General features: G+C 39.8%; 1 protein-coding gene across 2 annotated transcripts; it reads right to left on the reverse strand.

Annotated features, from left to right (window-relative positions):
* Positions 1-490: 490 nt before the first annotated feature.
* sim2 (SIM bHLH transcription factor 2) lies at positions 491-27,881 on the reverse strand. Of its 2 annotated transcripts, XM_031311155.2 has the most exons (11): positions 27,559-27,881; positions 19,501-19,583; positions 13,619-13,708; positions 12,750-12,858; positions 10,607-10,692; positions 7,778-7,977; positions 6,951-7,057; positions 5,768-5,915; positions 5,486-5,675; positions 4,581-4,908; positions 491-1,435 (listed from the first exon to the last, which is right to left on the reverse strand). In XM_031311155.2, the coding sequence occupies exons 1-11, from the start codon at positions 27,794-27,796 to the stop codon at positions 666-668; spliced, it is 2,349 nt and encodes a 782-aa protein (XP_031167015.1). In that variant the 5' UTR covers positions 27,797-27,881; the 3' UTR covers positions 491-665. The 2 variants fall into 2 exon arrangements, with proteins under 2 accessions (XP_031167015.1, XP_031167016.2); XM_031311156.2 differs by lacking the exon at positions 27,559-27,881 and having other exon boundaries at positions 4,581-4,905; positions 19,501-19,672.
* Between the last annotated feature and the right edge of the window lie 91 nt (positions 27,882-27,972).

Raw genomic sequence — 27,972 nt, forward strand, 5'->3', positions numbered from 1 at the left:
CACACACACACACACAGTTATACACTGGGTCGAGTGCAGGATTTGCAAATCTGTTTATTTGCCAAAAAAAATTGAGAGAGATTTTTTAGTTTATTGATGTATGCTTGGCATCACTATGGAACCTACCAAGTTAGACATGGTATTTCCATGTATGCAAATTTAAATAAAAAAAAAATATTTTATTTAAGAACGAACAAGGTTCAAATAATATATAATGTTTAGGCCCTTAGTTTGGGATGAATAATAATAATAAAAGAAAAAGTGAATAAGATTCCTGCGAAAGCTGTATTGCATATATATTCTATAGAACATGTTCAGGTTGATCTTTTATAGGACGTACAACATGGGAGAGAAAAAAAATCAGCTTACAGCTGTAATGCCCTATTGCGTGTCAAACTATCCTGCAGGAGTGCAAAATGAAAGTCTCACTCTCAGGGGGCGTATATCAAAATTCTGGGCCCTGTAGAAAGGCATTCTCTATGGGCCTCTCCCCACATCCACAGCTATTCATTCTAGAATCTTTTTGGGCCCTCCTCACATGAGGGGCCTGGGTACTCAGTCCCCTTTCCACCCCCAGTCCGACACCCCTGCTCAACCTGGCTGGAGTCTTCGAAGCAGTCAAAGTTATGGCTTTGAGAGTCTCCGGATCTTCTGTCCTGCATGGGTCACCTCTCATTTGTGATAATAACGGATGTGCCGATGTAATGTGGGATCTCTCTGTGGCTGTCAGGCGACGAGCCCGAGCTGGGACTCTGGCTCTGGCTGTTATAGCCGTAAGAGGCTGTCTCTTTACCGTGGCAACTGTGGCCGTCTGTTATATGGCTCAGTGTGGTAAAAGCGGGGGCCTTAATTGAACCATGTTTGCCCAAGACCTTATGGAAGTTCAAAGACATATATGGAGCTTGGGCTGGAAGTCCCACCCCGACCCCCATACCTATCAACATCCTCCGGTCGTCCCCAGCAGCTCTGGGCTGCAGCAGCTCCGCGGCTGCTCCGTGCTGCTGGTGCTGGGGGCCGTTGGCAGGGTGTGGATATCCTGAAGCTGGGTGGCTGTACGGAGCTTCCATCATGCACCGCCTCCTCCTCTGCTCCAGCGCCATCTGCACAGGGAGAGGCTGGCCCACACTGTGCAGCGGGCCGCCCTGCTCAGCTTTACCCAGTACCAGGCCGCTGAGCAAAGGGCAGGCAAGGGCCCGGTCACCTCCGGGCCCCTCTCCACCTCTTGTGTGATGTTGGACCTCCGGGTTTAAAGGCTTACTGTCCTTGTTGGCGTGAGGGCGGGGGTGTGGACAAAGCTCAGACACCTCGCTGTGGACGAGCATGTAATGTTCGTAGGGTTCTTCCTTCAGCCTGCTGGTAGCATGTGGGTCGGTGCTGCTGGGACAATCATGGTAGAGCTCATCAGGGTACCTACGGTCAGCTGCCAGCACGGGGCCTGGGGGGGGGGGGGTATTCATTAGAGGCTGAAATCACACCAGAACATCTGCTGCAAGAGAGAAGGCAGCATCAAAGCAGGCAGTGTGTTAATGAAGCTGGTCTAAAGACTTCTGAAGAGATACATTTTTTCAGTGGTGGAAGAAGTATTCAGATCCTTTACATAAGTAAAAGTACTAATACCACACTGTAAAAAAATACTCTGTTACAAGTAGAAGTCCTGTATTGAAAATGTTACTTAAGTAAAAGTATGTAAGTATCATCAGGAAAATGTACTTAAAGTATTAAAAGTAAAAGTAGTTAATGCAGAACTCTCCTCCCATTGTAGAAAGTGTAAAGGATCCAAACAGTTGTGTGTTTAATGGGCTAATCATTTCAGCTGGACTTGTAGGCCGTTATATTGTTGGCTAGTTTACTTTAGAATAAAACATCATATTTTATAAACTACATATATTCTGTTGCACTCTTAATGTGTAAAGTAACTAGGAACTAATGCTGTTAGATGAATGTAGTGGAGTAAAAAGTACAATATTTCTCTCTGAAATGTAGCGGAGTAGAAGGAGAAAGTGGCATGAAAAGAAAAGACTCAAGTAAAGTACAAGTACCTTAAATTTGTTCTTTAGTACAGTACTTGAGTAAATGAACTTAGTTACATTCCCCCACTGCATTTTTTAAATTGTGGTATGATGTTACACTAATATCCAGGCTCATGTTATTGTCCGCCAAAACTAAAAACTATAACCTGGCGACACATTATTATTCTCTGTGATGGGCTCTTACACTGAGCCAGCATTCCACCTCTGAAATGAAGCTTTAAACACTCTCCCAAGCAGACATATCTTAAAAACCACAGGCATGCCTGTTGGGTGGACATGTGTGGATTTCTAAAATGTGCTAAACCTTTTTAATGTGGCCAATATGCTTCCTGTTAGCAGCAATGTCTAGTTACCAGCTTTTTGTTGTCGATGTCGTTGGTAATCCCATTTTGCAGCACTTCTCTAAACTGCTGCTGCTTGTTGAACATTTCAGTATTTTGTTAAAGTTGAAGTTAAAGAAGGTCTAAATTATATCCAGACCTACCTGCAACAGATCCACACTGACTCTGTGTGGATATCATAGAACTTACTACAGGACACTATACAAATATATTATAGGAAACAATATTCTCTTAATGCTAAACGGTACACTGTAAGCTGTATAATGAAGGATAGTGATCAGGACATCCATAAGTGAAAGTCTTACTGATAATACCATGACCTCAGAACAGAAATGACTGATCATGTCTGTGATGTTAAAAAGCAGGTTATGTTCCATATCATATTCCAAACATGATTAACACCAGAGTCACAATAAAAGAGACTAGAGTAGACAAATGAAGGTTAATAAAGGAAGACATATTTCATAACAATATTAGGCTTAGATTTAATGACTTTCCCCATGACAGTTTAATCTTCTTTCCTGATTTTTTATAAAGCCTTTGATTAGAGAAAAGTCCCGCACACTGACCATTACGCAAGCAATAATTTATTTAGAAAAATCCATTTCAGTCTGAGACCGAAACGTTGTATTTTTCTAAATAAATTATTGCTTGCGTAATGGTCAGTGTGCGGGACTTTTCTCTAAGCTTTTGATCTGCTACTTTTGATCACATCCTACGCACCTGCCCGACAAAAGAGGTGTGCAAAAAAGTTTTCTTACGTTATAAAGCCTTTGATACCATAAGCATAACTTTATTTTTTCTTAGCATAAAAACTTGGCTTTAGTGACGTCTTTTGTGAAACCTTTAGGAAGATATATGCAAACTATAATAGTTATATTAGGTCACATCTGCAAGAATTCATTTAGGCTGAGAAATTAGACAGAGCTGCCCTGAATCGCTATTTTTTACATTACGTTACATGTCATTTAGCTGACACTTTTATCCAAAGCGACTTCCAATTGCTACATACAGTATGTCAGAGGGCACACGCCTCTGGAGCAACTAGGAGTTAAGTGCCTTGCTTAGGGACACATTGGTTGATGTATCGCAGGTCTCCCACACCAAAGCCATGTGCGCCATCACCACCCAACCATTTTTATTTCTTCTATGCGCACAACTTCTTACTCCACTATGTTAAAAATAGTGAAATAGAAGGGACTTCTATTTCTGATTGAGGAATTCATATTACTTGCTGATGACTACCTTATTTTTTTTTTTAAAGTATTGCAATAGGTACTATTGATGATCTGAATCAGCTGTAAGCACAATTGTCAAAACCCATGAAAAGCAGCTAACTTAAAGGCTCTGAACACCCACACAGGTGTTTCCAGTTAATGTGGCTGATTCCCAGGACTGTGTGGGTGTGTACAGACTGATTGATTGACATCTTCCTGAGTCAGCTGTTAAGCTCTGTTGCACTAGTTAGGGCGGAACAAATGGCAGATTTATCATTCTTATTGGTAGATGAAGATTTGTGACCTAAAAAGTTCCCCATCTAAGCTCTGGCCCGCCTTCAACCTGAGCAGAGGTCTAATCAGCCACAACTGAAAACACCTGTGTGAGTGTTCAGAGGCTTTAACAAAATGCTGTGATCAGTGGTATCAAAAAGTATGATAAGATAGAACTTTATTAATCCCGAGGGACACTGAGGTGCAGCAGTTGCAGTACAAAGTAGGAAATAGTGTAATTGTAAAAAGTGCACATAAACAATAAAGATTAGAAATAAGGTGCAAAAACCAAATGTCCACAATGCCAGAAATGTAAACAGGCTAACCATACAGTAAGTGTCACAAATAAACTGATTTACAGTAAGGTATCAAAAGCCTTGGAGATCTACAAAGATGGCCTTTTATGAAGTAAGCTGACAATGTTATCCACTGCATTTCTACTCTGAGCACGTCTAACTTTCTGACTGCTGTGGCTGAAGGACATTATTTTCCTCCAGCAAGGCACGTACTTTAGTTGAGTGTTGACCAGTGATTCTAGAATTTTAGGATAGAGGCCAATAGTTGTTTAGGTATCACCACCTTTGTGGATTGGAAACAGAAGAGCTATTTTCCATAATGAGGGCAACATAAAAGAAGGTAAAAAGAAACACATCTACAGATTGTACAATTACCTCTTAATGAGGTTTAATTGTGGTTCCTTTGTTAGATAAAGAGTGTACCTGTGTATTTGTTGGGTGCTGGGGGGCTGCTGATGTTCCAGCCAACGGACCCTCTGCTGTGCAGGGAGCCGATGATCTGCTGAGCCAGCTGAGAGGACGGGGCTGAGCACGGCAGCTGGCTCTGAGCATCCAGATGTCGGTGATTGTAGGGGTAGTGCAGGGTCAGGTTGTAAGTGGGGCCGCAGCCGGACACTTGGCCTGCTTCAGGGCTCAAGCTGGAGCTCCTCTCCCTGCATGGGGTCAGTGGGTACGGGGATCTCTCCTTCCACAGCCCCCTCTGTGGGGAGCAGCTCGAGCGGTCTGGCTGGAAGACGCTAGCAGCCTGCTGCTATCCATGAACAAACACAAAACAGCATAGAGAAGGTTACTGAAAACAAAACTACTGCTGCAAACACAGGAATACAAGTGTGTATGCAGCAGCACTTCAAGATCTGAATTGCATGCTCAAGATTATATTATGTTCTTTAAAGCTATAGCGCGTAGTTTCAGTCCCCGCCGATGAGGAATTCTAAGCAATGACAACAAAACTGTTGGCGCGTCCACATGATACAAGCCTTCCGTGATTGCACACCCCCCACCCCTCCTTCACACAGTTGCTAGTAACCAAGGAGGACACAGAGGATTAAAAAAACATGATGGACTCTGATGGAAGAGGTAATTATATCCACTCAAGCTTCTGCGCGCGAAAGTCGCCGGATGAGACCATTTTTGTAAACATAGTCATACTGAGAAATCCAGAGAGAGTTGTGTGGAGCTGATAGTCTTAATTAGCTTTGTAGCAACTCATTTGGAAATGGCTTGAATGTAACATACGTTCATTAATATATATATAAAAAATGTACGCACTAAAGCTTTAACATGGGGAAACAAACCATTTTCCATCATAACTGTGTGAAAACATTCACCTTTTGTTCACTCAGTAAGCCAAGTGGAAGTCCCACCTCAGGATAGGGAGCTGCTCTGGGTTTGGGCTTCATCTTGACTGCTTTGGTTCTGAGATGTTTGCGGTGGTCCTGAGTGGAAGGGAGACCGAGACCAGGCTTAGTGGCTCGACTCTGGTCTTCGGATAACTGCATCTCCTTGCATTCGATGTCACTGTGTGCAAACAGGCAGGCCCTGTGTAGCTTTGTACTGGTTTAACTGGAGGTTGTACATGGATTATTAGAGGGGGGAGGGCGCCTACTCACGTGAGGACGTAGTTCACACTGACAATACAGTGAGGTCTGGAGGAACGGCTGTTGTGGACGATGGTAGCGTAGCTCTGCACCCACACCCAGCCGCCATGCTTTGATAACATGCGGTAGTACTTAGTGGTGACCTGCCCCTTCACCAGTACTACAGGGAACACAAAGATCCGGATCAAAGAGAAAAATGGTCAGATCTGACATCAGCCCCTTAGAATCACACAGGAAGGGCCTCTTTTTTAATAACCAGCAGTATGCTGGAGAAACAATTCTCAACGGACTTTAAACCTGCAATAGCTAAAGGATTTTGTCACTTGGGGGCAGCAGAAACAAGCTGTGAACAAAATATTGACATATTATTTTAGTTTTATATGGTGAACTTGATAGCAAACAGATGCTTACCACACATCCAGTAGTTACGGACAGTTATTAAGAAATAAACAATAAATACAGAAACAGAAACAAATATAATATAATATACAAAATAGCTGTTTACGTAGTTTAAGCCCTGTGTGCAATACTATCTCTCCTTCTCCTTTTCAGATCCAGCCACATCCTCCTGCTCTGCAGTAACCCCGTTTCCCACCATTCCAATCACCTGACCACCCCCACCCACCTTCTCACCGGTTTCGTCTTGCAGTATAATTGCCAGCCCATTCCCACTTTGTCTTTGCCAGATTGTTCAGTTTGCAGCCACCCTATAGCGTTCAAGCCTTTTTCTGCCTGCCTGATTCTGCCTACCTGATCTTATCAGTATTTTAGTTTCTTTATCAGTATTTAAGTTTCTTTCTATTTTAATTGGATTATGCATTGGAGGGTGCCCAGATTAAACCCCTCTGAGGGTTTTTTGCATTTCTCCATCACATCTTTTATTGATTATGTGTATATTAATCTGTAGTATTGGTATATGTGTAAACCGATAAACTAAACTAAACACGGATAGTTGATTCTCTACTTCACCCCTTTCTGGATAAGTTTGCCTGTTCGGACTGCCTTCCTGGTTTTGACCCTTGCCTGTGTTTTTGATTCAGGTAATTGTGAACTTGTATCTTAACCTGTCTGCCTGTGAGTCATATTCTGGGGTTCAAGCTTGCTGTCTTTTTCTGAGGCCATTACATTGTTGATTGTCACTTAACTTCCACTTACCATCCCACCCAAGAGTGACTAAAGATTTTCGGGGACTCACATAAATGGTGAGCATAGCGCAGATGGAAAATGTCACAGCCATGGACGTGGTGGTAGAGAGTCTTCTCTATCAGGTCCTGAGGCTCAAAGCCTGTCAGCTCTGCCACCCTGGCTCCAGCACACAGGAGAGAAGGCACAGGCTAACAGTCAGGGCTGGATTTGGACATCGGTTCAAGCTCAAGTGCATCACAATGTTTAGTTAACAATCCAGCAATCTACATATTTAAACCTCTCAGGTCTAAGGGCATTTTCACACATCTTTTTAAATGTACATTTTTAAGGTATTTGCATATAATTGGTCCCATGTGTTTCATATCAAAATGTTCAGAACAAACTCAGCTTTCCTTATAGTGACGGCCACATTTTTTCTAGAGCAATGTGTAAAGAGACAATTTGGCACTTAAGCTGAAACGTTAATGTTGGCTTTTTGAAAGCCCTCAAATCTCTTTTGAAAACAAACCTTAACTTATGATGTGTTGTAGAAATTGTTTCGGTGCTTGAAATAAGTTCACCAAAGCTTTATGGTTATATATGATTAAAATAGTAAATAAATGTCTGAAATGAAATTTTGTAATATTGCTTTTTTTCGTTTGGCCGGTGCGTCTTTCGTCCTCAGAGGGTTACCAGCTAACTATTTCATTTTGTGTACATAATTCAAAATTCTTTAACATGGTATCTTATGCATGTGTTGTAGAAAGGGTTGTTCTGTAATTACAAATGATTATTTGTGATGGTTTTTATGATTTCAAATTCCATACAGGGATCATCAAGATATCATGGCTTTTTCTATTTTTCTATCAACCCGCTCAGTCAAGCTTTCTCTCCTACCTTGTGTCCAGGAAAATTAGTTTTAAGTCCAGGCTGGCGCGGAACATGAACATGTTGCTGTGGAGTTTGATCTCGGTGATACCACTGGGGGGCAGGGAGTGACCGACTGCCACCAGGCCCACAGTCTGATAACTGGATTCATACAGCGCCATGTCCATCATGTACTGACGCACTTTCAGGTAGCCGCTGCAGTGGATCACCTGGGGAACCACAGCATGACACCAATGTCATTCATTACAAGTTTACACTTTCAAAAGGAATTCAGAGTGATGGGAAAAGTTGAAAGGGATTTTACCAAACACAAGATCTTGGTACTTTGGAAACCAAACTACACTTTATTCGAGAGCAGACTGTGATTTGAACTAAGGTTGCTCAGTGTTCCCTAAACTTTGCAACTACCATTATGCAACTACTGCTACCAGTTGTCCCTGGGCTGTCCACCTACTGCCATATTATCCATCCATGATCACAATCTCCAAACAAATAATCTAGCCTACTGCTCCCAGTAAGTGACAAAATAACGCCAACATTTATCTATTTACATGTTGTGTACCATATACAAAATGGGAACTATATTCTCAGAAGGCGAGGCACTGTTACTTCTGCTACTTGGGTGGAGTGATTTGCTTGCAGCACCTGAGAAGCCCCGTGGTGAGGAGCAGAGAGTACACCTGGAGTTCACTGAGAGTTGGAGTAATATCACTCCGCCCAAGTAGCAGAAGTAGCAGTGCTTTGCCTTTCTGAGAATATAGTTCCCAGTATGTATCCGGTTAGAAGATGGCTGTGTCTCATGTGACCTTGTTATGTACGCTGTGACTATACAAATCACAACATGTAAATAGGAAAATGTTGCCATTATTTTGTTACTTATTGGGAGCAGTAGGCTAAATGGAGCCAGTTACCTCCAGGATCTGTGCTAAGCTAGGCTAGCGGTGGGTGCATCAGACAGAGTTACGACACGCACAGAGATGAGAAGGATATGTATGGACTTATCTAACTCTGGGGGATACGGTGAATAAGACAAAGTCCCAATAAGTTGGCGTGTTCCTTTAACAACCTTAACCCATGTTATACGCAAGTAACAAATCCTGTTAGAGGCCCACACATATGTCAAAAACAAACAAACATACTGGCAGTTACCTGGATGTAACTCCAGTTCTATGTGTGCATGTGTAGTCCCCTTACTGCTTACCCTGCTGAGTCTAGCAGCTACACCTTTAGAGTACATGCTACACTGTTTGGAAAGTCAGTAGAAATCTGTCTAATATACTGTGTTAATATGAAGGAATTTTCTGTAATGATCTTTCACAGGTGTTTTTCCATATTTTGATTTTTTTTGGATTAACAGAAATGTCCGTTTAAAGGTACAGAGGATACTGTAAATCTGCAGAATTTTCCATTTGGGGATTAAGAGAAATGTCTGTATACTTAACGGAAAAGGTACTGGTAATTTTTTTCTTACAGTGTACCACCCAGTTAGTGGTGAATGCATCTGTCTCAGAGTGCAGGCAAAGCCACAGTAGCTGAAAACATAGTCAAGCTTGTTACCAGAGGTAACCTATATTTTCTGTATTTTGCAGTAAAATAGGGCTGTTTTGTAACTTAATATTTATATTAATTGCGTTTTGAAAAGTGTTAGCAAACAATATATATATATATATTATTTACGACAGAAGGACATTTGTCTGATTTGCATCGGCAGACAGTTCCTTTTGACATTTTGTGTTGGAACCAGAAGAGACTCATCAGTACAGAGACTGAATCGCTTTCGACAATACAAATTCTAAGATAAAAGGCAGGGTTGGGAACTTTTTCCAATGTACACTTTTTTATGTATTGTCTGAAATGGTCTTTACACCCCGACAGCAATAAATACCTTCTGGGCTCTGAAAAAGGAGCCAAATAGATCTGTCATCTGTAGCTGCTGTAATCCTGTAAAAACGCCCACCAATCAGTGCTTCGCGGTCCGCTTAGAAAGAACCAATGAAATGCGTCCTTGCCCCGCTGTGCGTACTCTACCCCTCCCGTGTATGAGCCTAAGCTCAATGCGTGTCGTCGCCGCATTGCTAAAAGTAATCATGTTTGTTTTAAAAATTAGTATGATAATATTAGGTGCTTGCTAACTGGTGAATGACACATTAAGTCAAATGGTGGTCCTTTCTCCCCTCTGCTCTGAAGCAGTGACGCAGCGGTGCTCGTGCATGACTGTGTGTGGGCGGAGCCCCGAGGGCAGGGGGAGGGGTTAGACTGAGCATAGAGGGCAGGGGGAGGGGTTAGATGTAGCCCCGAGGAGATGCTACTTTCAAATCTTGCTAGCTTTCAACATTACCAACCCTGTCTTTAATTGCAGCCAGTACTTTGTTAATTATACTACCCATATGTATATGTAAATTAGATTTAACAGCTTTACAAAACACAAGCCTCTACAAAGCAATGAGCCAGGTATTTTCACATTCTTCATGCATCCACTTCTCCACTGGCTTGTCATAAATACTTGGTTTCAAACAAGCAAACATTATTATTCCTTCAGGAGTGCTCTCCCAGTCTTTGTAGTCTATGGTTGCTCTTTTACCTGTTGCACAGTGCATCACACGTGAGCTTGAAATGATTATGAGAGGCTCTATTCGTTGATTGGACAAAGATCATACAGCAGCTTAGTTTTATTATAGTCCTAATATTCCAGTGTCCAAAATTTGTAGCCAGCAAAATGACCAATTACTTGTTTATGTATCACTTTATGAAATTAAATCACTTCCAGACCCATAAGTTACCATAATGAAGTCATCATATGTGTGTTGGAGTAAATGACAATCCAGTGGCTCCACCTACCTTATATCCCCCACATGTAAGTCCTGCATTTCGTTTAGCAAGAACACACTTCATCCTCAGGAAGAAGGAGCGCTCTATTTCATACTCTGTCACACAAACACACATTACAGAGGCATTACTCACATGTTACAGCATAGTATGTTTTTACAAGTCATAACCCAGTTCTCTGGTCACCATTTCTTACTCCTATTCAGTGGTGGAAGAAGTATTCAGATCCTTTACTTAAGTAAAAGTACTAATACCACACTGTAAAAAAAATACTCTGCTACAAGTTAAAGTCCTGCATTGAAAATGTTACTTAAGTAAAAGTATGTAAGTATCATCAGGAAAATGTACTTAAAGTATTAAAAGTATAGTCAATGCAGAACTCTCCTCCCATTGTAGAAAGTGTAAAGGATCCAAACAGTTGTGTGTTTAATGGTCTAATCATTTCAGCTGGACTTGTAGGCCGTTATATTGTTGGCTAGTTTACTTTAGAATTGGTATCATCTCCAATACATCCTTAATGCTTTCATAAAGCTATAGACATGATTGGAAACATCTCATGACCCTAACACATGTAGGCTACATTCACATTTACTCATTTGCCAGACACTTTTGTCCAAAGCAACCTACAAATGAGGTAAAATCCAAGCTGCAAGTACACATCTGAGGCTGTAAAAAGTTGCTTCACTGTCTGTATTGCTCCTCCTAAGGTTGGACAATCAGCCAGAAACTTTTGGCACAATCTGACCGGGATCATTTCATGGAATTTCAAGGAAACATACCCTACAGCCCACATTTAAAAAAATAAAGGTCACTCCCTCTGTCTACAAATCCAGGAATATTGTTTTAAAAGTTTAATAATGGGGCATGACAGCAATTCTCAAGACTTCCAAGATTGAAAAAAGAGTGGTCGAAATTGAAGCAGCACACTCTGAGACATCATTACATTATTATGTAAGACCCATCATCTAAAATGAATCGTCACAGTAAAATAAAGTTTCTCATAACGTACAGCTGTAATCATTTGGCACCGTAATGCTTATGTAATATTGTTGGATAGAAGTGAGCAGTGGTGTCCGACCAACAGAACCTGCATGTGCAGAACCTCACAGAACAAAAAGCTACATTCAGACTTAACAATATCTCCAGGGAAGCTGTTGAGTCATGTTTTCATTAGCAATAGCTTTGGTGGCAAAACTGTGAAAATAACAGAGGCTGTAAGAACAAATAGTTCATATGACTCTATTATAATACTGATGGAATTAATGCTGTGGAAATGTACATTATACTGAAGTTATGAAGACAACAGGTACATGTACCCTTAGATGCCAGGTACACCTTGCTAAAACTACAGAAATGCAGTCTCATACAACAGTCAATCAAAATGATTTAAATGTATTGCAATCCACAATAAATCCTCTCTTCATGAAGGTTAAAATGTTTAGTTTTTTTATATCAATGAGGGAAGCACATCTCTGTAAAACACAATACAGTTCACCAGAGACTGCAGTCTCCAAAACGACCATACACTTGAATCAGCACCTCTCTAAATATTTTGATCAAAAACTGACCATTAGAACCTTATGAACAGACCCAAACGGAATATGTATAATATATGTAAAATTTTCAGCAGTGATCCAGAATGAAAATCTGCAGAATTTAGCAGCCTGTTTTTCTACTTGTGGTGGAGATGTGTTACAATTCTGAGTTTTATTTTATGTTATGTTTTTAAATCTTCGTAAAATCTGCAGAAAATGTTCAGAAAATGTTCAGAAAATCTGTGTAAAATTTGTGTAAAATCTGTGTAAAATCTGCAGCAAATCTGCGTAAAATCTGCAGAAAATCTGTGTAAAATCTGCAGAAAATCTGTGTAAAATCTGCAGAAAATCTGCAAAATATCTGCAGAAAATCTGTGGAAAATTCTGCGTCCGCAGATTCTTTGTGGCCTTGGTTATGAAGGAGGATTTACTGCAGGACTGTTGTGTTATACTGCATTAGTCTTAGCTAGGTAGTTTAGTTTGCATTGACCAGGGAACATGGTAAATTAGCAAAGGTCTGTCTCTAATATAAGCCTGTTTTAAATAATGGTTGAGATATGCTGTTGAGATCCATTTGAGAGTTTCCAGTATGTGTGATATACCCTGACATGTGCACGTACCCGGAGAGAAGTGATGGTGTGGGGGCTGGCACAGACCCAGCACTGCTGTCATCTCATCATGGTCTGATGGGTGGATGTACTCAAATATACTGTTTCCTGTTAGCTCCACCTGCAGCACACACATTTCACATGCTCATGAATGTGCTGAGTTGTGTAGTGAACAGCTACATGACAACTAACCGACCAGAAGTTGAGACAAAACATAGACGTTGAATTCATGCAGAATGAAAGACTATTCCATGTCTGCCACATCCCAAATGTGTATGCACATTACTTGTTATATGTTCAGTGGTGGAAGAAGAATTCAGATCCTTTACTTAAGTAAAAGTAATAATACCACACTGTACAAATACTCTGTTACAAGTAAAAGGCCTGCATTAAAAATGTCACTTAAGTAAAAGTAAGTATCATCAGGAAAATGTATTTAAGTATTAAAAGTAAAAGTACTCGATGCAGAAAAATCCTCCCATTTTAGAAAGTGTAAATGATCTAATCAATTGTGTGTTTAATAATCTAATAATTTCAGCTGGACTTGTAGGCCGTTATATTGTTGGCTAGTTTCATTTATAATAAAACATCAGATTTATAAACTACATGTGTGCAAAAATTGTAATGTGTTTAACTAGTAATTAAAGCTGTCAGATGAATGTAGTGGAGTAAAAGTACAATATTTCTCTCTGAAATGTAGCGGAGTAGAAGTAGAAAGTGGCATTAAAAGAAAAGATTCAAGGAACCTCAACATTTGTACTTAAGTACAGTACTTGAGTAAATGGACTTAGTTACATTCCACCAGTGAATATGTTACATTCCAATATGAGACTGTATTCCTTATGGTACCACTGAGGTGTAGGAGGAGGCTCTTACTGTACCTGGGACAGGCCGAGGTGGACGGATGCTGTTTCAGAGATGTACATGATTTTGCCATCAGAGGCAACAACAAACACGAAGCCATCCAGAGTCTGAGGGAGCCGTAACACACACACACACACACACACACACACACACACACACACACACACACACACACACACACACACACACACACACACACACACACACACACAGACACATTAGAAATGTTGATGTTTTTCATGTTTTACAATGTTATATGTCAATACATTGGCCCATATTATGTAAGAATAGATGGTGTCATTATTCTGAGAGTTTCCAGCCCGGCCTCATTTCTGTGGTAGCGACTTCGTAATTTAGTAAGTATAGACTGGTATTTGTCATTCACCCTGAAAGTAACTTTTTATGAACCCTTTTCATTTTTTTATTAGGAAAAACATCTGGGAATATATGTGTCTTTATAAATACATTTCTAAAAATTGATATAAATTAATACATAAAGATATATACACTGTAAATAATAATCAGCGGCTCATTTGCATTTTCTCCCACTGGAATGCATGCTCTGAGTGCTACCTGCAGCAAGAAGACCTTGTTCATTCTTAACTGCAGTGGACACTCTCTTCTTTATGTTATTGATGCATGCGGACATAACATCCAGGAGCATTCCAGTTAAATCCTCTGTTATATTTGAACAATTACTGATTTTTCAGGGAATATTGGGAAAAACAAACAAAAATGATGAGTCAGACTTCTTAAACCATATAAAAAATACGGGCAGTGAACATTTTGTAGGTGTTCATCATTCTAGTCAACTGATATATTATCCAAGGGACATTAAGGTGTGTGTAAGCAAACACAGGAGTAGCCAGAGCCAGATGATGGAAAAAATGAACCCTTGTTGTCTTCCTGTCAACTTTGTGTTTTTCTGGGTCGAAATTGCAACATTTTGTTGTTCTTTTTCTACACTTTTCTCAACATTTTTGTCGATTTTATTCCAATTCTTTTGTCACATTCTTTCCAATTTTTGTCACTTTTTTGACGGGTTTTTAGTGATTTTTTGGTCAATTTTTTAACACGTTTTTTTGTTGTTTTTTCCAATGTATTTTGTCACTTTTAGCAATGTTTTTGATGTTTTTTTTGTCACTTTTTTCAGCTTTAAAAAAAATCAATGTTTTTGTTGATTTTTTTCCTGCGTTTTTTTTTAGCTTTTTCCAACATTTGGCACTTTTTTCAACGTTCTTTTGTCATAGTTCTGATATAGAAAGTTACTGTAAACGGGTCAAATTTCACCCGTTTAGGACAACAGGAGGGTTAAATAAAAATGTGTGTGAAAATAGTTTTGAAAAGGTTGACATATAAGCAGAATGATAGAGACAATGTCAGTAGACTTTCAAACATAAAAACAAATAAGGAATTTTACATATGTAATAATAATAATAATTGTATTAGCAGTGTTAGTGTAACAGTGGTTGGTGGTATCAGCATTAGTAAAATGTAAAATAGTAGCAGAATGAATATGAGCACTGTAAGGGGACACACTGCAGGTGAATGGAGAAAGCATTTTAACTAACTGATATCACAATAAAACGTCCCCAGTTGATTACTCATAGCAAGACAATTTGTTTTTGTATTATAAGTTTTCTGAAATGGTATGTTTAAATGTCCAAATGGGACATTATCCAATTAAATACAGTATGCACCAATTGGCTTACATTTCCTGAACAGAATTCTGAACATTAGATAAAGCCTTCATTTTACAGAGGGGATTTGGGATATCTCTTTTTATCACTCCATAAATCAGAAAATACTGTCAACAGCCATAAAAAAAAAAAAAAAAAATCAATTTTCCCCATGTTTTTAGGAATAAAATGTTATAGGCTAAAAATCAGGTTAGGACTGATATATGAACCAAATATATAGGAATGAAACTGGAAAGTTTGTATGTACAGTAAGTGCTACTGAAGTGGAGACTTCTGGCTCGGGAGTCTGAGAACAACTCATTTTGAGAAAACGGCCTTTAAAGATATGGATTGTAAAATTCCCCACATTTTGCAAGACACTACAGGTGAATAGGGAAAATATACAGTGCCACTTCCCCAGCTGAATACTTACATTAAGACATATCTTTTTTTATATTACAATGTTTCTGAAATGCAAATGAGTCATTAGAGGCCGAGAGCAAACTCTGTGCCGCTGCTCTGCTGGCGACCGGCGCTTAGTGCTGCTGCCACTTCATGTTTGTTTCACTTTGTCTTTCTGTATACGTAACTTATTTTTCGTGGAAAGTGAGCGTAGTGCTGAGATGTTATATTTTCAAACCTCTTTGCTCGTCCTAGAGCACATTGTTGGCTTGTTATATATTGTTATGTACTTAATGTCTGGTGTATGTGTGTGCATGCAGCTGTTGCCAGTGTTTCTCTTTGCTCAAGACAAATTTCTTTTGGGACAATAAATTTTATCTCATCTTCTCTTATCTTATTATCTAATGCTAAATGTTGGTGAATTTAAAAGGAATCCACAGATGCAAATAGACAAAGTGTAGTAAAATAAACGCCTTTTATATTTCTTTCCACCAGTCTGAAAGAAGACATATTATGGAAGCAAAAATAAGCAATAGTCTTACATCTTAAAATTGAAATCTGATGTTTTTGCCTGCAGTGTCTCCCCAGGCTATGGTGGGGATAACAGTACCATGAGTAGCATTGGCAGTAATAGCAAAGTACTGGTAGGACTTTTAGTTGAAACTGTAGTGGAGGTATTTTAGTAGCAGCGGTCTGTCACGCGATATAAAAGAGCCTGGCACACCTGTGGTGCACTTAGGCCGGTGTGGGATCAGAAAGAAAACATTATCATACATCATAGTGGCTGTTTTAGAGCCTGTGACAATCATGGCCATTTACATTCTACTGTCATCCCCTTTAAACACCGGGCTCCCCCCGTCATGACGCAATAACAGTTTGGGAATCCTGTTAAGAGAGTTTTCCTCAGAGGAAACTTTTTACTGCTCTGGACTGAAGAGCTTCGAAATGAATACAGCAACTCAAATACCCTGCCAAAAGCAGACGAGGTCTCTTTTAAAGATGATTTTAGGAAACCATTTGACCAATATATTAAGAAAGGAGACATAGGGGAGCTCCTACAGAGGGAAAATGCAGGGCAGGATACCTAAATGGATACCTAAATTTAAAGGTCCAATGTGTATCCATCCAATGTCCATCTAGCGCTGAGATCATATATCAACTCTCTCGCACCACGCAGTTCAAAGTATGTATTACAGCTACGGTAGCCTTCACGCTTCAAAAAGCCGCTCTCTTGCTCTTTTCAATATCCTTTTTCTTTTTCTGGGTGAAGAAGAAGAAATTTGGATTCTGAATACGTGTGGTCCTCCATGTTTCCTTCTTCAAACTTGCCGGGGCCGGGAAGCTACGATACCCATTAGCAGCATTAGCAGCAGCTGTGAGTTTATCACGTGACAGCGAAAACACGAAAGGCGGAGCAGTATGTCCTGTATGTCCCTTACCAGCTAACGTATTTCAAGATGGAGCATGAATATGGAGCGTCTACCCCAGTTCATGCGAATGCAAATGTAAAATTTCAAGCCAAAAGGAATACTTGGAATTGATGGTGGTGGTAAATATTCATGAAAAAGGACAAGTTTGTGAACAGGCAACATATGATATTCATATGATAATGAACAACTGAACACGTTACACACTGGACCTTTAAATAAGTGGTGAACCCCAGTAGAGGAAAGGTAATAGGAGAGATGCAATTCTTGTTTGTTTTTATATTTGTGAGTATCATAGCTTTGCTGGAGGTGCCATTGTTCTGTGCATATGATACAGTCATATATTTTGCTTTTTTGGCTCTTGGTGGTGCTGCAGATGTTGTGTAGTAGTGGAAAGTAGAGCAAGACGTTTTAGGTGTGTTTTTACCAATTAAAATGACTACAATATTGTGGAACATAAGTTTCGACCTGCTTTGAGCAGGCATCGGCCGGCCGCGCACTCGTTCTTGGCTCCCAGAATGCAGTATGTCGCTGGAAAGGCATCGTCACACTCTCTATTGCACCTCTTCTCGCACATCTCGCACAGGGGTGCACGGCGAGTCACCAACATACCAAACCAGCGCAAGTTTGAGGAAATAACCTCAGGCAGAGCGCCCCAGGACAAAGTTAGTCTGCGGAGCTGCGTTCCTCCCCATGCACCGACACCACACAGAGCCCACAGCGGATGGCCTGACCTGTGCAATAGGTCAACATTTTGCAGTAGTCTATACCTAGCCTATATGTAAATATATGTCATATTATCTGACATATCTCTCTTCCACTGCAGACACTTGGTGATAAACGTAAAATAACGTGTGGCCGATTGCCGTTGGTTCTGCTTTTGTTACCATGAAGTGTCTCGATGCACAGGGCGCAGTGCCCTGAATACATTTAATGGGCAATTTGTAGCAACATCAGCAGCACTTTAATAATGGTTGGTCCCACTGCTGCCTTATTAATTATAATACAGTGGAAATGCAATGAAGAACCTGGTACCAAGCCTCAAAAGGTTCTTACAAGTCCAGGTTGTGGAAAGCCCCATGCTGCAGGTTATTAAGTTCATGCAGTGTAAAAGTGTTTTATAGAGTGATTCATGAGTAATGATCAAAGCCAGCACTTCCTGATAAAACGCATACAATAAAAACAAATGAAAGGTCCCATATTATGCCCATTTTCAGGTTCATATTTGTATTTTAGGTTTCTACTAGAACATGTTTACATGCTTTAATGTTCAGAAAAAACATTATTTTTTTCATACTGTCTGTGTGAATATCCCTGTATTCACCCTCTGTCTGAAACGCTCCGTTTTAGCGCCTGTCTCTTTAAGCCCCCCTCCTGAAAAGCCCAGTCTGCTCTGATTGGTCAGTGTGTCTGGGTCTTCCAGCATCTGCGCTCTCGGCGTCTCTGCACCATCATTGCAGTCGGGGAATGACTGTAACAACACTGTAGCGGCCCTTCCTACCTATACATAGTATAGTTGTTACATCGCAACCATCTGGAAGTCCTGACGGCTCGTTTAAAGACACAGTTTCTGAATACGGGCTGTGTACATTTGTCTGTGGATTGAACGTTTTGATACTTTCACAGTATTTATCCAGCACCTCGACCTGCTTTATAATAAAAAAGACATGGAACTTTGACTTTTTACAATACGAGACCTTTAAAAAACATTGAATAATTAAAAAACTTAAAAGCACCATACATGTGCTGTCCATATTATATTATTTACAGTATTTAATTGTTGTTTAAAATGAGTGATGAAGAAGCCCAAAATACCTTATGTGTTGTAAATTCCAACTGTAACTGCAGGGCTTAAAGGTCCCATGGCATGAAAATGTCACTTTATGAGGTTTTTTAACATTAATATGAGTTCCCCCAGCCTGCCTATGGTCCCCCAGTGGCTAGAAATGGTGATAGGTGTAAACCGAGCCCTGGGTATCCTGCTCTGACTTTGAGAAAATGAAAGCTCAGATGGGCCAATCTGGAATCTTTCCTTTATGATGTCATAAGGGGAAAGGTTACCTCCCCTTTTCGGGAAAGAGACTTAAGATACAGTATTAGGAGACCACTAAGGCCTATATAAAAGCATCCAAAAAGCAGCATGTCATGGGGCCTTTAATAATTTGGTATAAGGCCAGATTTAGCCCATAGGCTTTATGCTGCTGTTTGCTGACCCGCACTGTAATGAAGCATAGCATAGCAACATTTGAAATAGCAAAGCATACACTACCATACAGTGATATGATTTGGTATAGAGCAGCAGCTTGATGCAGCACATTCTCCCACAGAAAAGTGTACAGTAGAGTGTGGCAGAGCACTGCTAGGACATGGTTTGTTGTTTCCTGTACTGACCTGTAAAAGGTGGGAGCCCAATTCTTTAGCCATGCTGTCCAGAGGACTGAACCTTGTTGACTGACCCCATCCATCACCCAGACCTACAGAGAGAGACAGACACTGTAAGACAGTCAGCATGCAAGAGACAAATACTCAGAGAGACACAGTAAAGACAGTCACTGGGCTTTCACACCAAACGTGCATGTTTAAAATTGTGCATATCAAGGAAATGACTGAGGAGAGAGTGGCTGTGTGAGCACGCTTTCATTTTTTACTAGGTTCTGTGGCAAAAGAATTCAACTAAATTGAACTTTGACCCCAGATATGCTGACTTCCACAACGCTAACCCAATAAAAACGTTGAACTTCCAGAGTTATGTAACTCCACTCTCTGATACTCACCGGACTTGAGGAAAAAAAATATTAAAAACATATCAGAATATATCAGAGAAGATGTGACTCCAAGTCAGACTTTTTATATTGTAATAATTTACATATAATGAAATGTCTTTATTTAATATTCACATTAAAAATCTGCAAAGGAAATAAACATCAACCGATCCCAGGCCACAGCCATTCCACATATATATATATATATATATATATATATATATATATATATATACGTAAAAAAAACACATTAATGGGGATTTGTCCAGACAAGCAAGCCAGATCTTATTTCGGTAACACTTTACAATAAGGTACACAAAAAAATAGGTAGTTAATGATTAGTTACTGTTTTTCAGAAGGGTAGTTATTGTTTTTTGAAAGAATAACTACCCTTCTGAAAACAGTAACTAATCATTCGTTACTCTTTCAAAAACAGTAACTAATCATTAACTACCTATTTTTTTGTGTACCTTATTGTAAAGTGTTACCCTTATTTCTATAAGATATTTTATTCTGGCTGTACACAGAGTAGTCTGCTTTAGCTTTTGGGCGTTAGTGAGATGGTGGTGCCGTCTTTTTCCATTTGAGGAGAATCAGTCATCAAGCAAGCAGTGTAGGGAGAGCCACAACTGCAGCTTGGTTAGCTGAGTTCTTTAACTCGGGGAACACCCAATATATGTGCCGTCAGAGCACATTATATTTTAGTTTAATTCAACTTTATTCAGCTACTGGTCTGTGTCATAAACAGCACTTGTCTAATATGTGTACATGCACACACAGCGGTTCCTGTTAAAAGTCTTCAGGGATGTGAGATGGAACATAAGAAACCTGCTTATTCATATCCCCTAGATTTGTTCGTCTGTAAATTGTCTTTGACTCCTCCACATGGGACAGTCTGTCATTTTTGTACTGATTTGCAGGTATTATCAGTAACTATTGGATATCCTGACCACATTTTATGATCCAATATTGTTTATTTTAATGCTATTTACAGTACATGGCTTAGAGTATGAACTTAGCCTCCAGAAAGCCTGCATTAAAATGAGTAAAGCAATGTGTATGTGACAGCAAAATAGCAGACAAAATAAAACTTTAGACGCTTTATGGTTTCCTGTTATATTTTGTATAGCGTTCTATGATGTCCACAGAGGACATCGGATCTGTTGAAGGTCTGGGCGGGATGTAGGAAAATGTTCTCCAATAAGAGCATGAATAAAATACTGACGTTTTCCATCAACAGTAGCATTTTAGAAGTGTGTCTTATCTGCAAAATGTCATTGTATTGGACGATCATTTTAGGATGTAGATCATTACAAATATTCATAATTTTTTCTTCTCTTCGACTGATTAACTACTACATAACTTGAGTTAAGGGTGCAGCTGTGCACATACATGCTCAGTATCCCGGTTATGATCATATGTGTGTTGATCATATGCAGGATGTTTGAATAGAACATTAGTATAACGCATTACTGTAAGTATATCTGATTCTTACGCGGTGGTGTGGGCAAATAAAGGGCGAAACCGCCAGCAAAAAAACAAAAAATCAAAAGAACTTTATTTTTCCCGTGAGGCAACTTCGTTTGTGGTCAGGCACATTCAAACCCAACATACAACAATACATAGTCCGTATTAATCATACCAGAGAATAAATAAATGCTAACTAATAAAATACTAAAAGAAACTAAAAACCCTGAGGGTAGGAGTAGTGGGTAGGGAGAATAGGTCGAAGTCTGGATCGATCGATGGGGGGGGGGGGGGGGGTTCTTGTTTGTTCAACAGTCTGATAGATGCTGGCACAAAGGTGGACATGGCAGCAGTTTCAATAAATGATACAACAGCAAGAAAGCAAGTAGAGTATTCCGCCTGTAGACTCTTCTCAATGATGAAATGTAACGCAGGAACATTCTGGTATATTTCAACCTGCCGTATTCCCCACAAATGTGGCCATTGTGGCTCTATGGGTCATGCTAACTTTTGCACTCCCCACCTTCATTGTTCCCTGTTCTCATCATCTACCCAGAGGCTGAAGACTCACATCTGATATGTGAGTTCACGGTACAATTACAGTTTCATACCTCAACATCTATTGGATGGATTGGCACCAAATGTTGAGGCATTCCCCACTCCCAGAGGATGAATTCTATTGACTTTGGTGATCGCCTGACTGTCCATTTTAGCGCCAACATGAGGTTCATTTATGGTTTTTAGTGCAGCAATGTAACATGCTAAAATAAGATGTTGGACATGGTAAACATTATACCAGGTTAGCATTAGCATGTTAGCACTGAAATTGTGAGCATGTTAGCACTGCTAACATACTGCTGTGCCTATAGACTGCAGCCTCACAGAGCTGCTAATGGTCTTGTTCCAGTATAAATTAATTTCCATTCACCTACATTATATTGTGTTAGGGCAAGCCGGGACGAATGAAGCCCAAACTATCTGCATGCAGAGATACCAATAAAGGGAAGTGACAATTTAATATATTTTTGGGGAATTTGGTTAATTTGACTTCCTTATTAACCACTACATTGGTCTGGCTATAGGCAACAACAAAAAACTCAAACATGCAGACAACTAACAAACTAACCCTTTTTGCCTCATTCAAGACCTGCTGCCTGCTGCTGGTGTAAAAGATCAGATGGATTGAATAGGATCAGCTAGTTCATCATGACAATTTAGAATTATACAAATTATGCCATTTACTGTTCAGACAGCTGGTACACTGTTGTATGTACATTGCATTCATCTGACAATAGGGCATAGCATTGATATTGGACCGTTCTGCAACATTTAGGATTATGTTTAATGGTGTTGTGCATGGCAGCTGTGGTACAGTTAAGGTTAGGGAAAGCACATGCGCTACATGCCCATCCACGACCCCGTCCTCCAGTTACTTTCCAATTCTCTACATATAGAGCACACTGCTTCTTGCACCAGCACTGAGTGTCGCCACTGGTTTGTGATGCGATTTGTGCACATCATCCGATATATACATAATTCCCAGGCTGTGGCCCATTTCCAGATTAGCGATCAATCTGTAAGGTCAGGAGTGTTTTCACACAGTATTTCAACAACTGCTCCAACATTTTCACGTTTCCCAGAAATCGCACACATGGCCCAGAGAGCTACAGGACCAGGGCACTTATTTTTGGATACAAAACATTTCATTTGGAGACCAGCTGATTCTGAAATGTATTATTTATAGTTATTATTTAAAGCATATATATATATATATATATATATATATAATAATTTATTTCATTTATTCCAATTAATAATTTAAATGTTAATATGTAATTGATCTGCTTTGTATCCATATCCACATCCTTGTGCAGACTCCATAACTACCTAATTGTGTATGTCCATGACATGACAGTACTTATTTTTACTTCTACACTTGAAGAAAAGAGTGTGTGTTGCTTTGGGAGACAGAACTGAGACATGCTTTGTGAAACATGCCAACACACTGAGTGGCATCTCCGTTTCTTGGGATACGTTTCCGTGTACCAACCCCTACTTTGTGCTTAAGGCGGAGGTAAAAATAATATTTGCATCAAGGTAGTCTGTGTGGGAACAGCTCGAAACAAGACAAACATTGGAGGAAACAGAGAGTTCTGTCATCACCTGATCAGGAAGGAGTGAAATGTTAGTGCTTGACACTCTTAATCTAAACTCTTTTTTCCATAATCCATGCTGGCATTCAGAGACCCCGCTGTCTGCTGTGAATCAAATGCCCAGCTGTCATCGAGCTAGGAGGGTCAACAATGTGACTTATCATGGCCCAGCCAGCTCTCAGTGCTTGTTTTTTATAATGCAACTGTCGACAATTTTTTTTAGGATCTGTAAAAGGTGTTACGCTTCACTTCTCGCTGTCATAAACATTAGGTTTTCATCAGTTTGAAGTCTATCCACAATGCCACAGAGTCCAATCAGCTGTCACTGGCTGCATGTGTCTCTCTCACACATTTCCCCAGAAACAAATGACAAAATACACTGATAACAGTCAAAGTGCTCCAAACTAAATGTATGATTGAGTATATTGTTCAACTGATAACATAACATATAATGGAATATTATCAGATTATTCTAGATAAATGGTAAACTTCTTTAGAAGCTAAATAAACACATATCTGCATACATCTAGAACACAAAATGCCCCGCATTAGGACTTAGTTTAAAAAGGCAGAATCAATATTTTTTGGAAGCCTACATGCATAAAAAGCATTTCATTTCTACTGAAGCATTTCCTGAAAACTTGTGCTGAAAGCAGAAAGAAATGCACAACAGGGTTCCTGCTAAGCAGACCACTTTGTAGAATCAATTCTGCTTTTCACATCAATTGTAATTTCATACCAGAGCTGCTGGAATATTGGCACTGAGGGGCGATGGGAAATACTAAATTCAAAATGTTGAATTTCTAGGGTTGCAAAGAAAAAGGACCAGAAATCATCAAAGCTCAACATGTATCCATTTTCTATATTTTAAAACTCGTTGGAGAAATGGACATGGCATCAATTAAAATGTTAGGGTATAGAAGTACAAGTATTAGCAGTGAAATGTACACGAGTAGTTCTTAACATATTCTGAAACTCTGCCACTTTAATAATGTTAATGTGTGCCGGTTTTGTGAAGGTTGTGGCAGGTTTGGGTTAGGCTGATGAATAATTTGAACTGCAGCGATAGCTTACACACATTTTCTTAAAATGCAAAACATATTTGATACCTAAAATCTTTGACTGCAAAAGTAACTAATAACTGCAGCAGTTAAATACTGAACTAAAGCAGTGCCTCTAAATTACAAGAGGCACCATGTTTGAGTAAATGATTTACTTTTCATCTCTGAGAACCAGCCTACATTAAAATGGCTATGATGTCTATGCAAAATTATGACACGTATTTCAATGTGTAGGCTACTTGTGTTCGTCTTCAATTTTAAATGAAGTCTTTTGAATCGTGAAAAAAATGATAAGCTCTTCCTAACAATCACTGGCTTTGAAAACAAGTGTTAAACTAAACACAAATTAGTCACAAATGTAGGCTAAATCTACATAATCTTATTTGAATAATAGATTATTCCACTAGCTTCAATATTGCTTGACCCCTAGCTAAAATTGCTCAAACAAATGTGACTTTGCTGGATTCCTGATGTTGTCCTTCTCATAATAACTCCAACTAACACATTTACCAAAATAACAAAGGCTTAACACCAACATAAAATAAACTGAAATACGAAATGATAGTCTATGCAAAAAAAATAAAATGCAAAAAGCCATCTTTACTGTTGGCCATTCACATTAAAATAGTGAAGCCGTTCAGTCCATATTTCTAATCTTAATACATTTAAATGTATTTTGTGTGTGTGTGTGTGTGTGTGTGTGTGTGTGTGTGTGTGTGTGTGTGTGTGTGTGTGTGTGAAACCATGTGTATTAAATAGCAAAGACTCAGGCTACAGATCACTACAATCAGGCTTCTGTGCGTCAGGCGGTTGCATGGACTGCGTATCCAAAAATAATAAAAGCTACGTTTTTGGGTTATCACCTATTTTCAAACAATGAAATAATAATGCCTTCAGATGCACGATACTACTGTGTCCCGGCCGTTAATTTGTCATAGGCCAACCTGAGGGAAACGCTCTGGATTAACAAATGAAAGAGCAGGTCGGTCAGCAAACAGACGCAAGACGTCTCGACGCGTTATCCACTTGGACTATATCGGCTATTTGCAGCCGGAGATCAACTGGAAAAAGTGACTTTTGTCTGTCTGAAATTCGTGTCTGTATTTACAGTGACACAAAAACATATTAACATATAGGCCGGGGGCGCCTGGTTAGCTCACCTGGTAGAGCGTGCGCCCCTTACAGAGGCACAGTCCTCGCCGCAGCGGCCGCGGGTTTGGTTCCGAGTCGCACCCCTTTGCTGCATGTCATTCCCCCTCTCTCTCCCCTTTCGTGTCTAAGCTGTCCTATCAAATAAAGGACCTTCTTTAAAAAACCAAAACATATAGGCCTAATAGCGAGCATTAAACAGATGGTGAAGTCATAAAGGCATCAAATGAAGTGCTGCCACGCGCCGATAACTCCAAGTTTGTCTTCCTGATCTTCTGACTTCCCCCATAGCCCTCGGCTACATTATGGAGCTTTATTGGGATTACAGGGAGGGCTACACAATAATCCACCATCTCCGGTGGCTCTATGAGCGTTCCATTCCCCAGGCTGATGGAGGGAGTAAACGGGCAGGCCTGCCGCCGCCGAGGCGTTAACGCGTCCCGGACAGAGAGGCCGTGATGGCGGCTCCGCGGCCGGACTCTCACTCTAACGGGTGGCCCGGCCACAGAAGGCCGTGTGTTCCCTCTGACTTTATGAGTGATGACAGAGAGGAAAGGCTCTGTTTTCCTGCCCTCTAACCTGCCCCGGCGCAGCTGCATGCGGCCTAATGAAATAATTCACCTTGATGAATGAGTGAGGCGTTTAAAGTAGACATCAGCTTTTAATCAGAGTTGGAAAACAAGCTCAACACTTCGATGACACCCTAATTAACCCAATTGGTTTAACAGCCCAGAGATGGTGATTGAGTGAAGGAGCAAACTTTCACTTTTACTACTGCAAGCAGGACTGAATCATAGGCTACGTCACGGTGAAGTCAAAGTAGCCTAAATAATAAAAATAAAACGATTATTATTATTATTATTATTATTATTTGATCATTGTATCTTTAAGGCAAAAGTCTTAATGTGGTACAAAGGCTCCTACATTTTGTAGTAACTCTCTGGGGGAAATCAGAAAATGATGTTAACACACATCTATTTTTTTTTTTTTAAGTTTAAAGTTTATTTTAAACTTCATTTTAATTACCGTGTCAACATTGTTTTAAAGCGCTAAAAAGCTATGATAGGCTACTCATTACAAAGAGTTTAAGATGGAACTCGTGGCTTTATTAATAAATCATTTAGGCCTGTTTTTGAATATTGACAAGAACAACATCATGGTTGTGAAAATCCCTTCGGCTGATTTAGGTTTTCCATGTAGTAATGCAGTTACTTGGTAAATTGTTACACGGACGACTCACTTTTTAATGAATAAGCAATATAAGTAGCCTACATTATTCATTAACCAACTTATAAAAAGCAATTAGGCCTATAGGCCTACTAAGAAACACGTAGGCTACCAAAAAGGAGCGTGGATCTATTTTTCTTCTTCTTTACTTCAAACAATTTAAGAGAGACAGTGTGAAAAGTCATATTAGTTGGATGTTTATGACACGTATTTTGTTTACACATGGACACACCACAAGGGAACAGCTAGGCTATATTTTCTATATTGAGAACTAACAGAATTTTATATATGTTATAGCCTATGTTTGGAATGTATTTTGTACTATTTTTCACAATAATCTGATGCAGTAAAAAAGGCAATAGTCCGTGATTTTGTGATACTTTCTTACAGAGAATGGCTACCAATTTGCTTTGACTATATCGACTATTATAGAACATATGAAGTGTGTGTTTTTGACAGATGTTTCAGAGTGTATGGGTAGGCTATACATTTAAATATGTCACTATCTATAGCCTACATTTTTTCCTTGTGTGTTGTCCTTTTCGGCCCTTAGAATAATGTGACATTTAAATGAATTGGAGCCTATAATAATGCCTGTCCCCTCTGCGGGCGCTCCCATGCAGTGCCTACCGTCGGGGAAGACTGCCCTCATCTTGAGGTAGCTGCTGGTCAGCCGGATGATGGAGGCCTTGTCCAGCTGCGAGGTGATGGCCGCCGGCAGAGGCAGCAGCTTGGCCAGCTCATAAAACTCCCCGTTCTCTTTCTCTCTCCGCGTCTTCGCCGCGTTCTTGCATTTTTCCTTCATCTCTGGAAATGTCACATAAATGACTCTTGCATTAAAGTTAGTCTCCGCTGAGCCTTTTCCCATAGACTCATGTATAGCTTACTTACAGGGTGTGTTATGTTACTGAGAGATTAAAAAAATGTTCCTCTAGCATCCCCAATGTCAGGTTCCTATATATATATATATATATATATATATATATATATATAAACTACTTTCAAAGACCAGCAGGATTTCCGATCTGAATCCAGAAGAACAGA

Source organism: Sander lucioperca, chromosome 13 (assembly GCF_008315115.2).
Source record: "Sander lucioperca isolate FBNREF2018 chromosome 13, SLUC_FBN_1.2, whole genome shotgun sequence".
NCBI classification, from domain to species: Eukaryota; Metazoa; Chordata; class Actinopteri; order Perciformes; family Percidae; genus Sander; species Sander lucioperca.